Source organism: Gorilla gorilla, chromosome 23, assembly GCF_029281585.2.
Source record: "Gorilla gorilla gorilla isolate KB3781 chromosome 23, NHGRI_mGorGor1-v2.1_pri, whole genome shotgun sequence".
Lineage (NCBI taxonomy): Eukaryota > Metazoa > Chordata > Mammalia > Primates > Hominidae > Gorilla > Gorilla gorilla.
The window spans coordinates 23,919,613-23,933,640 of NC_086018.1; the positions used below are offsets into that span (position 1 = coordinate 23,919,613).

General features: G+C 44.8%; 1 protein-coding gene across 4 annotated transcripts in view; it reads left to right on the forward strand.

Moving 5' to 3' along the window:
* The window catches only part of MYO18B (myosin XVIIIB), a 315,850-nt gene that overhangs the window by 158,441 nt on the left and 143,381 nt on the right, over window positions 1-14,028 (forward strand). For all 4 annotated transcript variants that reach the window (XM_055374078.1, XM_055374073.2, XM_055374079.2 and 1 more), the window contains exons 30-33: window positions 2,837-2,960; window positions 3,855-4,055; window positions 8,552-8,662; window positions 11,181-11,285. In XM_055374078.1, coding sequence (XP_055230053.1) covers window positions 2,837-2,960; window positions 3,855-4,055; window positions 8,552-8,662; window positions 11,181-11,285 — 541 coding nt within the window. The remainder of the gene's footprint in view (window positions 1-2,836; window positions 2,961-3,854; window positions 4,056-8,551; window positions 8,663-11,180; window positions 11,286-14,028) is intronic.

Below are 14,028 nucleotides of genomic sequence, written 5' to 3' on the forward strand. Positions count from 1 at the left end.
GGCCAGAGAGTGACTGATGGTTCAGATGAGTGACTGATGGTTCAGATGGTGCAGAAGTCTCAGTTTAACAGGTCATCTGATCTGGAAGAATGGCTCTGACATATACCCCTGTCTGTGAAACAAGAGGTTGGGACTCCATCATTCCCCAAGTTTCTCCCAGCTGTGACCCTCTTGGTCCCCAACTATGGGTTCTACTCCTGTTCTGAGAGGCCTAACTGAGGGTTTCAACTCTCTGATGAGTAAGGGGCCAGCCTCTGGAGTTTGTGCAGCCAGAAAATTCCATCTGTCGGGTGTTTCCTTTTCCCTTTGGACAGAATCCCTCATTCCAGGGACTTATGAATCTCCCCAGGATACCCCCCAAGCAAAGTTCCTATTTCTTCATATTTGCATGCCCTCCTCTCAAAACTTAGCTTTCTTGTGATGCCCTCTGCTCTGTTACCATCTCTAGGCAGAAGCTAATTTATGTTTTGATGCCAATTGCAGATAGCAGGCATTACCTTTCCAGGTAGATTAGCATTTTATGTCTCAGTCTAACTGTGGAAGTTCAGGCAGAATGACTATGGTGAAGGGAAAATTTAGAAGTCAGTAATACTTCCTTGCATCTCTCAATGCTTAATCGAAATGTAGATGCAGCTGCCTCCTGAGTTTGCTGGGCCCAGGACAGAGTGATGCCTCCACATTGGTAGAGTTCTCTGTTTCCCGCTTTGGCTTCTAAGTTCAGAGTGGCCTGGGATGGTTTCATTTTGGTTGGATTGTTTGTGGCATGATTACCCTATGGGTCACAAAGCTTGGTTCTGAGGGCTGATGAAATTCCGGGTAAGCCCTGTGCTAGACTCACTGATTCCCACACTCAAGGGTGGCTGGACCCAAGGCCCTTTCTTAACAGATTGAAGGTTGTGTGCAAACCTGTCTGGCCTCAGGCAATTGGCTGGTCAGTGTGGGCTGTTTGCTAGGAGTTGGTGTTTGTAGTAGCTATTCTTTGGCATCAAGTGGCCTGTTAAGTCAAGGACTCCTCTGCACCGTCAGTTACTGTCTGGTCCCTACTGTCGTACCTCACCTGTCCCAGGAATGGACAGGTAGATGGGGGACTAGCTAAGACATTAGGGAAGCCCAAGTCCATTTCTACTACTTTGGAATTTGGGGCTGAATCACTCCTCCTCTCCGAGTGATTTCAGTTTCCTCCTCAGTGAATGGATCGAATAACATGTTTCTTGCTGAATTGTTGTAAGGACGACATGGATCTCAGCCCGGGACCTGACACATTGGGACTGCTGGATCGTCACCCTCATCACAATGCTTCCGTTCAGAGGCAGCAAATAGTGCCCCTTGAATGATGTCACCAACAGTCAATCAGAAAGCTCCTGAGCTGTTCCAACAGGAGGGCTCCATTATGATTGGGTCTCTCAGAAGTCTGAGACTTTGAATGATAGTCTAGTATTAAGGAACACTGGATAATCTTATAACAAGCGAGACTTTCTTGCCACCAAAGGCCAAACCCCATGCCCACTTCTGCCATATCAAGATCTCTGGAACAATGGGACTTCCTGTTTGGGCCAAGGGGAAGTGACTGAAAGTCACACCTTACTGAGGCTTGGCAAAGCCTTCTCTATCGGTTTCCTCACCTGTGATACTGCCAGGAGGCTGAGACAACTGAACAGAGTGACATAACATCCAGGAGGGGCTTCTCACCCGGTGGTCATCACAGATGGGCAGGAGGGCCCCTAACAAGGCATTAATTCCCTGGATGACTTTCAGTAGGACTGACTAGTCTTTGTGTTTTCTGCTTGAGAAACAAATGAGGACAAGAATGTATAAATGTCCATCATTTTATTGATAATCAGCATGCTTTAGTATGGCATATGAGAGTATAAGCCAGACGATATGTTAAAATATGAAATGTAGAATATCCTCATTCTACTTACATCCATTCGTTTGTTCATTGGTCAGGAAATATTGGAAGTCAAATGGGGCCTGGTAGATTTAAGGGGCCTTGACATATGCTGGCAGACCAGATAGATCAGGTTTTTGGGTTGGTTTTTTTTTTTTTTTTTTTTGAGACAAGGTCTTGCTCTGTCACCCAGACTGGAGTGCAGTGGCACAATCATGGCTCACTGCAGCCTTGCCCTCCTGGGCTCAAGGGATCCTCCCACCTCAGCCTCCAGAGTAGCTGGGATTACAAGTGCATGCCACGATGCCCAGGTAATTTTAAATTTTAAATTTTTAAAATTTAAAAATTTTAAAAATAGAGATGGGGTCTCACTTTGTTGACCAGGCTGGTCTTTAACTCCTGGCCCCAAGTGATCCTCCTTCCTCGGCCTCTCAAAGTGTTGGGATTACAGGCGTGAGCCACCATGCCTGGCCACCTTTAAAATATATCCTTTATTCTATATCTGTATATAGTTTTATTCTATTTTTATTTTTGTCCATATATTTTTATTAGATTTTAGGGTTAGCATTTAGATTAGCATTTTAGTAGGGAGATGATGGGGGCAGCAGAAGTCTCAGTCTAACAGTGGAAATTCAGGCAGAATGACTATGGTGAGGGAAAAATCTAGAATAATAAATATATCGAATATTTTTGTGGCAAGTCTACCTAAACCCTAAAAATTGCTCTGTGGTTTTTCAGATTCCCACCCTACATCCACAGCCTTACGTAAAAGCATTGAGAAAAACTTCCAACTTCTCATTCTTTCTCTATCTCTCTTCTTCCTTTTGCTCTCTTTCTCATGGTTCTTGGGAAACTAGCGGCCTCTCTGCAGCCCCTCCCTGCCCCTGCTTCAATCACTCCCCTGCCCACCTGCCTACGGGGCCCTGACACGTGCTCTGCTTTGCACAGGTTTGACCTGCAGCTGGCCCAGGCCCTAGGTGAGTCAGTGTTTGAGAAGGGTCTCCGTGAGAAAGTGACCCAGGAGAACACCAGTGTCCGGTGGGAGCTAGGCCAGCTTCAGCAGCAGCTGAAGGTAAGGGATGGGGGACACAGAGCTATCTTGGCTCTTGGTGGCTAAATCTCAGGAAACTGCACCGTGCACCTGCTGCAAATGGTGACAGAGAGAAAACTTCACAAGGGTATCCTGGTCTGTCAAGCAGGTGAATCCCAGTGTGTCTTAATAAAATAGCAAACAGTGGCTGGCAAATTGATAATCAGACTCTGAGCAAGATTGATGTCTTGATCTTGCTTCAGTTACCTGCACAGGTTCCGAGGTGCTTACCTGGGAGGTATAACAGGCTCAGCAGAGAATGAGTTAGCTATAACCTTGTCCAGGAGCAATGTCCTGGTCCAGGCAGGCTCCAATGCAGAGAGATTTTACTAAAATACAACACGGGTGCCTCACTCAGCTGCTCCTCATCCTTTTGTGGTTCTCTACTACTCGCAGGAGAACCTCTGAGCGCTTTAGCCTGGCGTTCAACTCCTTCATGATCTGGCCCAAAGTTATTTGATCCTGGAGCTGACTCTGTAACCTGGAAGAGTCATTTCTGAGCACTTTGCCTCCCTGCTCCAACATCTCAATCCCAGCCTCAGACGGCACACAGGGAAGCTTTAGCTATGTGCCTCCACTTCCCTTACAAATGGGGTCAACCCTTCCTGTAGGTGCTCTGCGATCGAACTCTAGGGACAATTTACTCCAATCCTACCTCCCACCCCCAACTCCATGCCTGTAGGAGCTATACCAAGAGCAGCCCTTGCTGGTGTCCCACAGGGGGCGCTGTGAGGGACGGTGGGGTCCAGGTGGAAATGGCAGGCATTGGAAAGTGGAAAGCGCCACTCCAGCCCCAGGTGGTTGTAGAGGTATCCCTGGGGGAGGAGGGAGGCATACTCATGTGACTCCAGATCTCTGTCCTCTTTGTCTCTGTAGCAAAAGGAGCAGGAGGCCTCACAGCTGAAGCAGCAGGTGGAGATGCTACGGGACCATAAACGGGAGCTGCTGGGGTCACCATCTCTGGGGGAAAATTGCGTTGCTGGCTTGAAGGAGAGGCTCTGGAAGTTGGAATCCAGCGCTCTTGAGCAACAGAAAATCCAGAGCCAGCAGGAAAACACCATCAAGCAGCTGGAGCAGGTAAGAAAGCCCTGTCTCAGGGCAACACCCTGTCCCATGTCTCCAGTGCAGGGTGATGTTATTAAAATACAATGTGGGTGCCTCACTTGGCTGCTCCTCATCCTTCAATGGCTCCCTATTATCCCAGGGAACCTTTAAGCTCCTAAGTCTGACATTCAGATCCTTCCTGATCCAGCTCTCTCCTGCAAGGTTCAGTGTCACCTCCTCAGAGAAGCCTGCCTTAATCATCTTGCAAATAGCTCCCACTATGTTGCATTCATTTCCCATCTCCTTAGCTGGGTTGCTTTACTCTCTGGTACCTGCCATCGTATTAGATAGTATTTTTTAAAAGTTTGCTTTATGCCTTTCTCTCTCATTAACATATAAGCTTCATGAAGTCAGATTGTTTTTCTCTTTCTCTTGCTTCTTAGTGCAATCCTAGAGCCTAGAATGAGGCCAGGTACATAGCTGATGCTCAATAAATAGCTGTTGAGCAAATATCTAACATTCGTTGAGTACTGTCTGTATACTAACCTCAGCCCTAAGCTCTCCCCACACATCTCACGAATCTCCACACGAACCTTATGTAGGGAGATCTTAGTATTATCCCCACTTTACGGTTGTAGAAGTTGAGACTCAGAGACATGGAGAAAGTATCAGGGATGGGATTTGGAACCTATGTCATCTGACCCCACACTGCCTTGAATGTCTACTATGTGCTAGGCATTGTGCACAGCTTCGAGGCAGATTGAAGTGCTACTCTTTGGGGAAAATAAAATAACAAAGGGAATAAGACAAAAATATCAAATACTCTTATACCAGTACCCTCTGCAAAGTACCAGATGAATACTTTGTCTGCTTGCTTATTCATGTACTTACTTATTTACCTCGTTCTATAAATAATTTGAGGCAGCTTACAAGATACATGTATAATAGAATACAAAAATTATAAATACAACAATCCAAACCAGAAAAGTACAAAATAAAATAGACACTAAGGAGGAGGGTGGGGGCAGTGAATTAATAGGCAGATAAAGCAAAACATATGGTCTTACACACATAATAATTTTAGCTCTAAAATTCCTGGTGGCCAGAAAGAAAAAGGAAATGTGAGTTACATGCCTGAGATTAAAAAAACAAAACAAAACAAAACACTTTTTCTAGGGGAAGTAAGACTTCTTCTGATGCGTGGCTCTAAACGAATTTCTCTTGTGGGATTTTGTAAAAGGCAATTATTTTAAAGTGTTTTTTTAAAAAAATGCTGGGGCCACCCTTATGTGAGAAAATGTGACCAGGTGTCATGAATGTGTAAAGCAGATGAACTCTGAGCAGCTCTGTTGAACTGAAGTGGGGATGGGTGGGACAGGGGTTGGGGGAACCAGGGCTCAGCTCTTGCTTCTTGCTAACCACTACTCCATCAAGATGGAGCCTGGTGAGTATCAAGACATGTGGGTGGTGGGTGTCGGGGAACAAGATCCAGGAAGTCTTGGATGCTCACTAAGGAGCAATAAGGAAGACAAGTCTTTTACTCAGTCAGCCTGTATTTATTAAGTACCTCCTCTGCATCATGCACTCTGTGGATGCTGAGGGTGCAATTGCAAATAAGACAGACACAATCTCTGCCCTCCCAAAGTTTATAGTCATGCTTAGTGTTAGGGGAATGTTGAACTTGAAGATCTGGTCGTGACAGCAGGGTTGGGGGAGAGATCGGGGAAAACTTCCTGGAGGAAGTGATGTTTACTGAAGAGGGAAGCTGGAGGATGAATCAGAATTGGCTGAATGAGAGAGTTCTAAGCAGGGGACCAGCCTGTGCAAAAGCCTGAAGACAGGATAGCCGTAGGATATTCAAGGAGCTGTAATACAGGGTCTTTGAGGCAGCTTGTTGCCTATATGACCTTAGGCAAGCCCCTGTTTTCTCCAGACATCAGTCTCCTTATCTGTACAATCAAATATGGAGCCTTATCTCTCCCCTAGCTTCCTGCCAGCCACAGCTATGAATCAGTGAAGGTTTGTGAAGAAGGTGGAATATCTGTGTAGGTCTTTAAAGGGCATGGATGACGGTGCAGTGCCGTGTAGCACCCCAGTGTTCCTTGTGTTCCTTAAATGAGCAGGATCTTCACAGAGCCAAGAATAAAACAAGCCCTCTTGAAAACTGTGTTAACTCTTTAAGATACCACTGGGGGACCACTTAGTGCTCGGAAGCAAAAATGTATTACCGTGGCCTCAGGGACCCAAAACTTAATGCAGCTGCCTGAATTTCCATGCTCAGTTCACCCAGGAGATGAGGCTGACTCAACATTTTATCCGTCTTCAGCTTCACCCATAACCTCAGGCTGCATTGTGCCCTTGTAGACATCCAGTGGATATTTATTGATTATAATACAACACTTTTTCCAGGGAATTTTATGTTAACTCGTATAAGTTTGACATAAATGGTATTGCAGATGTCAAGAATGTCCAAGAGGCTAGAAAAAATGAAAAAGAAATATTATAGTTACTTGCTCAGGCTCCTTGGTTTTGGATTATCTTCCCATAACCCCTGTCATTTTAAAGGAAAAAAAGGCAAGAAGTTGACATTTAAAGTGAGCCTACTTTATGCCAGAAACTGTAACAGGGCCTCTGACGTACACTATCCTTTTGCTCCTCACCACGGCATAGCAGGGAATATTATCAACGTTTTAAAAGACCCAGATTGTTTTTTCTGAACTTAATTTCCATGTTGGGGACAGCATTTGTGAAATTCCAAAAGCTTGATGAGAGGTGCTGGGACACTAGAGTAAATGATCAGAAAGTTATCATTTCTACAATGTAACCCATTGTATTAGTCTGTTTTCACACTGCTGTAAAGAACTGCCTGAGACTGGGTAATTTATGCAAAAAAGAGGTTTAATTGACTCACAGTTCCACATGGCTGGGGAGGCCTCAGGAAACTTACAGTCACGGTGGAAGGGGAAGCAGGCAAGTCTTACATGGTGGCTGGCAAGAGAGAGTGTGTGAAGCAGGAGCAGTCACTTATAAAACCATCATATCTTAAGAAAACTCATTCACTATCATGAGAAAAGCACAAGGGAAACCACCCCTTGTGATCCAGTCACCTCCCACCAGGTCCTTCCCTTGACCTGTGGGAATTATGGGAATTAAAATTCAAAATGAGATTTGGGTGGGGACACAGAGCCTAACCATATCACCCATCTACGCTATTGAGTTCCAAATGCTTTTTCATGATCCAGTAACATTAAAGAGTATAGACAGATAAAGGAAAGCTTCAAAGCTTTCTTGGGCCCTGTACCCTGGGGATTCTAATCCAGTAGGTCTAGGGTGAAGCCCTGCAATTTGTATGTTTTAAAAATGCGTTTGTAATTCTAATGTGCCACAAAATTTGAGAAGCCAGGGCTTGGGCCAATCTGTAAATCATGCAGATCAGGAAAGTGAAGTCTTGAACTAGACCTGGAACTCATGACTTTTTTGCCTTCCACTCTAGAACCCTTTCTACGACTTCACACAGTTCCAACATTATGCACGGCTCTATGCCTGTTGCATGTGTTTTGGAGGTTCTTGTTTAAAAGACCCAGCTCATTCATGGGATCACAGCTCTTAATTATGTCAGGTTGCCGGGGAGGGAGGGGATAGTCTTTTCTGTTTTTGAAATAATGGGGAAAGAGAAAGTAATATTTATGTATCAGATACTGTGCTAGGTGCTTTATATCATCATTTAATTCTCATAGTAGCATTCTAAGACGGTTGTTTTCTACAGGGAAAGGGGACTGACCTAGAGGTAAAGTGAATTGTCTCAGATAACATTTTGGGCAAATCATCATCTTTTCCAGGCTTTCATGTCTTCATACACTTTTGTCCTACCATTCATCTACCTATCCACCCACCCAGAAAACCATCGCTGATGCCTGCTCCAGGAATGAGAAATATGTTTCATCTTAAGAGTGTTGAGAAGGGGGCCGGGCACGGTGGCTCACACCTATAATCCCAGCACTTTGGGAGGCTGAGGCGGGTGGATCACCTGAGGTCAGGAGTTTGAGACCATCTTGATCAACATGGAGAAACTCCGTTTCTACTAAAATACAAAAATTAGCCAGGTGTGGTGGCACATGCCTGTAATCCCAGCTACTTGGGAGGCTGAGCAGGAGAATCGCTTGAAGCCAGGAGGTGGAGGTTGTGGTGAGCCGAGGTTGCGCCATGGCACTCCAGCCTAGGCAACGAGAGGGAAACTCCATCTCAAAAAAAAAAAAAAAAAAGAGTGTTGAGAAGGATTCTGAGGCTGCTTCTAAACTCAGTGGGAAAGTGTGATTGATGAGTGATGTCTGTTATAAGCACAAGAATGGATAGAGGCAATATTTAATCTACTCACCATTTATGATCTTCCAGGATGCCTAGGGCAATAACTTGACTCTCATTTATGTATTCCAAAAATGAGAAATGCAATTGGAATGCCAAGGATGACATGGAGGGCTTGGAGAGTTAGAGTGGGTCACCCTCACGTGCTGTCCTTGCTGCCCCCGCAGCTCCGCCAGCGGTTTGAGCTGGAGATCGAGCGGATGAAGCAGATGCACCAGAAGGACTGTGAGGACCAGGAGGAGGAACTGGAGGATGTCCGTCAGTCCTGCCAGAAGCGGGTACGTGAGCAGTGAACACAGCTGTGCCCTTGGATCCTGGCAGGTCTGGTATGGATTCCCTCTTCCTTAGAGTGAGGAGTAGGACAGGGTCTGGGATCTGGGGACAAGCTCTTTCTGCAATCATCTGAGACCTTAGCTTCGAGGTGACTTCAAAGGTGTAGGAGCGGAAATGCCCATCTTAAATATGATCTTGGAACTTCCAGAAGCCTCTGGAACTGTCCAGCATAATGGCTCAGAGATTTCTACTAAGTCCCCGTAATGCCATGTGACTGATGCCAAGGACTTGTAAATTTCAATAATAGAACCAATTCTTTCTTACTATTTTCCTTACAAGTCAAATCATTTCTTAACATTTTATCCAAAGTCTTTGTAGCCATTCCAAACAGTGTGTAAGAAAGCAATAACCCCTTGACATGTTATCACCTAGAAGCCATCATTATTACTATTTTAAGTGTTCTTTTATAGCTCTCTTTCACTCTCTGTACACACATGCAGATTTGCAGAGATATCATTTTCACTAAATGAGGCCACGTGGTTCTGAAGCCTGTTGTCTCTGCAGTTTGTCATGGCCTCTTTTCATGTCTGTAAATACAGATCTAACTTATATGTTTAATGGCTTAACAGTTTTTCACCCAAAGCATATCCTCTAACTTATACAGTAAATCCCCTATCACTGGACATTAGGTTGTTTCCAGTTTTCTGCCCTTATAACCAGTGCCGAGATAAACATTCTTAGAGCTGTATTGATGGATGTGAATGTAGGATCTTCAAAGTGGAATTGCTGGAAAGCTTCGGGTTAAGCCTTGTTTAACAGGTTCTCACATGTACTCTATAAGACCTTCCCTCCCTTCTCGTCCCCTGAATCATACCTGTGTACAGAATACACTCAACTTTGCCTTGCTTGATATATAGTTTTGTTATTTTGTGTGTTTTTCAAGATGGGTTTTAGCTTTCCCAGTCTTTATTCTAAAAACAGATATAAAGAGAGCACCTTGTATTTCTCTCCGTCCTAAGTGAAATTTCTGAAACGAACTTGCTTTCTATAGAAGTGACCATCAATCAGTACTTTTTCCCCCTCCATGGGTCAGGAGATGGAATCTCTCAGTCCCTGCCCATATTCCTTCAGGTAAAGGTTGCACACATTTCTGGTTTATTCTAAGAATGCCTCAAAGTATGGTGTGTGCCCTGAGCCAGGGCTCCAATGAGTTGGAGATGTGACCCAGACTCTCCTGAGGCTTTTCTCTGGATAGATTTATAAAAGGAGAGAGTGAAGTCAGAGAAAGGTGTTTTTCTCCTTATGACAAATACTGATATTGACTTCTCATTCTGGTGACTGCTCTGTTCAGTCTATCTCTCACGTTGGCAGGAAATCAATAGTTAGTGACCTGGGTGGGAATGCTGGGGCTGTCTGGGGTGGCAGAAAGAGCTGCTGGGGTCAGGAGACAGGACACTAACTCCTCTAAACAGCAACTAATTTCAGAGTATGCACTTCGGATTTTCCCTGGGTCTTAGTTTGCCCACCCGTGAAATAGGATCTCTGATGGCATGAGGTGGAAATGGAGGATGGGTAATGTATACAAGAGAGGCTGGTGGCGGTGGCCTGCAAAGCACAGCCACAGCAGGGTATTTGCTCTAGTGGGGAATGTCTGTGTTTGCTGGGTAATTGCTGAGAAATCAGAGCCAGTTGCAAATTAAATGAGTCGCTCATCGTCAGATGTCTTAGTTCAGGCTGCTGTAGCAGAATACTATTGTCTAGGTGGCTTAAACGATAACATTTATTTATCACAGTTCTGGAGGCTGGGAAATCTGAGATCAAGGTGCTGGCAGATTCAGTGTCTGGCGAGGGCTGTCTTCCTGGCTTGCAGACCACCACCTCCTGTTTGTACGCTCATGTGGTGGAGAAAGAGAGCGGAAGACAGCTCTCTGGTGTCTTTTCAGGCACTCACCCCACCATGAAAGCTCCACCTTCATGGCCTCATTTAAACTTAATTACTTCCCTAAGGCCCCACCTCCAGATACCACTGCACTGAGGGTTAGGGTTTCACCATATGAATTGTGGAGGGACACATATAGTTTATAACACCAAAAAATCTCAAATGCAACTTTTTTACTGCATCATTGTGTATTTAATAATGGAGGGGATGCATTTTTGATATGTTGGTTATAATATTGTGCAGAGCCTTTAAAAATCAAAGTGCGAAGACTTGCAAATATTCAGCAGTGGCCATGGCTGCAGGAGAGAGGCATCTTTTCTATTGGGGACCTGGGGGAGGGGGTTTCACAGTCAAGGGCGAGGGGTTCCACATCATCGACCAGCCCTCCCTACTGTTGTCCAGCTCCCAAGCTTTTAGGCTCTTAAATTCTCCCACAGAGACACTACCACCCAATCACTAGGGCAGCCTCATGGAACAAAGCCACAGGCTCTACATTCCTCCGCCTTCTGAGGGTCCTTGCCTTGTAGGATTTGTCTGGATGGAGTTCATTTACCCTGTGATGTTTCTTCCCTGTGTATCCACAGCTTCGTCAGCTGGAAATGCAGCTGGAGCAAGAGTATGAAGAGAAGCAGATGGTCCTCCATGAGAAGCAAGATTTGGAAGGCTTGATCGGAACCCTCTGTGACCAGGTAAGGGGGAGACATTGGCAGACATTCAGAGGAGTATCTCAGGGACCTATTTGAGAGATGGGCTCATGGGGAGAACAGCCTGAGGGATACCCTCTCCTCCATCAGCTCTGTTCCCACCATATTCACTGGCTCTTCAAAGGAGACCTTCAGGTGCCTGCAAACAGCAGGGTTTTTGTAAGAACCCATGGGGAATAAAGAGAGTGGGGCCAACCAGGAGCAATGGATGAGGCTGTCTTTGCCTTCAGCAGCTGTTGGGATCAGAGTCCACCAGACAGTCCTTCCTTTAAGGGGATGTATGTGAATGGCCACTGCACACATGACTGCCCTCCTGAGAACATGACTTTTGCTAGAAGCAGTCAGCCTTGGAGCCAGGCAAATGTAGCTTTAAGCCCCAGAGGGACCACTTCTGTCTACACGGCTTTGAGTGAGCTAGTTAACAGCTCTGAGCTTCTGGAGAGTGGAGCCTTATGGGGTTGTGGCTATCACTGTACACCAGGGTTCTCAACTGTCCATCAGTGTACACCAGGGTCCTCAACTGCATCACTATGAACATTTGGAGCTGGATCATTCCTTGTGGTAGAGGGCTGTCCTGTACATTGCGGGATATCACGCAGCATCCCTGACCTCTACCCACCGCATTGCAGTAGCCCACACCTCAGTTGTGACGACCAAAAATGTCTACAGACATTGCCCAATGTCCTTTGGGGAAAAAAAAATCAACTTCCCTCACTACTGAGAACTGTTGCTGTACTCATGTAGCCAGCAGAGCTCAGAGGCAGCTTCCGATTTCAGAGTTGCAAGGAATGACTCTTCCACCTCCTAGATACTCTATTCCCTTCCTGTGCTGCTGCTGCATGAAATCCCAACACGGGAGAGAAATGCCTGTGGCTTCTATGATTTATTTTAAAGTATCAAAGGAGTGTATTTTAATGTATTTGCTTAACATGGGTTCGATGTCTATTAATTAGTAATGGTCTTGTTATCAATGTCCTTCCCTAAATTCATTAACTTTATTCACAAAACAATGTGGGTGCACTTCAGGTGATCATCTTGGGCAGCCATGCCTTGGACAAAATAAATGCTTATTATGTATTAAAAAACAAATTGATTTAATGAGTGAATTCCACAGCAGGGACACACGCAGCAAGAGTAAGAGTTGGAAGCTGAGGGAGTCAATATAATCTCCCTTCTTCTCTGGGTTTTCTAATTTTCCAGCCAAGCAACTGGGACCATTGAATTCAGAGCCATTGAGGTGACTTTCCTTCAGCATCAGGGCAAGAGAGCACAGCCCAGTACCAGATTCTAGAATGATAGAGTGGAATCACTGCGAGAAGGTTGCATTCTATTCAGCATAGTCTGAGAAAACAGAATAGATAATCTAGTAAAGCAAGGTTTTTATACAAATTGCAAAAATAAATTTTACATGTAAAGAGAAGGTAAGTTTAAATGAATAAAAAGCCATCTTTGTGTTAGTCACCAAGTTGGATCCTTTTAATAAATTAGCACTTTTGATGATTTTAAATGTTTTTGTTATGACCTTTGCCAAACCCATGGAAAAGCAGAACAAATAATGTAATTGGTGTTTATGAACCAAGCACTCAGGGTTCACATAAATTAACATTTTGCCATTTGTTATTCAGATGTTTTTAAGGAAACAAAACGTTTTAAAAACGGTTGGTGGCCTCTTTATGTCGCTTCCTAATCTCAATCCTGGCTCTGCTTTTCTCTTTCTTTCCTCCCTCCCCAGATGAAACCATTCCCCGGGGTTTGAAGTGTATAATTCCCTTGAATGTATATTTCAACTTCAGCCACATGCAGCAATATGATTCTGCACTTTACTTTGTCCCCCTCTATATTATGTTTTTGAGATTAGTCTATAATGATACATGCAGTTCTAATTAATTCATTTCATTTCTACACAGCATCCATTTTTAAAAATCTCCTTCTTCTATTGGTGGGTAGTTAGTTACTTCCACCCTAAAACCCCAAACTGCAGTGCATAGTCTCATATCTGCCTCAGTGTGCACACGGGCGAGAGTCTCTCCAGGGTATGTAGGTGGAAGAGGAATTGCTGGCTCCTGGGAATGTACAATTTGGGAATTATTAAATATCGCTCAGATTGTTCCCCAAAGTGATTGCAGCAGTTTCCATCGTCACTAGCCGTGTCTGAAATTTTACTTCTTCATGTCCCCACCAACATGTGGCACTGTCAGACATTTTTAAACATTTTTTCCAGGCATCGGGTGCTAAATGGTATTGCGTGGCCCTCATTACTAGGGATGCTGTGCATTTTTCACATGTTGATTGTGGCTTTTTCTTTTCTTTTCTTTTCTTTTTTTGAGACGGAGTCTCGCTCTGCCTCCCAGGCTGGAGTACAGTGGTGCGATCTGGGCTCACTGCAAGCTCCGCCTCCTGGGTTCATGCCGTTTTCCTGCCTCAGCCTCCTGAGTAGCTGGGACTACAGGCGCCCGCCACCACGCCCGGCTAATTTTTTTTTTTTTGTATTTTTAGTAGAGACACGGTTTCACCATGTTAGCCAGGATGGTTTTGATCTCCTGACCTCGTGATCCACCCGCCTTGGCCTCCCAAAGTGCTGGGATTACAGGCGTGAGCCATCGTGCCTGGCCGATTGTGGCTTTTTCTTATGTGAATTGCGTAGTCATAGAAGTTTGTCTCCTTTTTCTCTATTGATCATTCATGATCTTTATACAAGATGCGAATCCATTTTTGGTTACGTATTTTG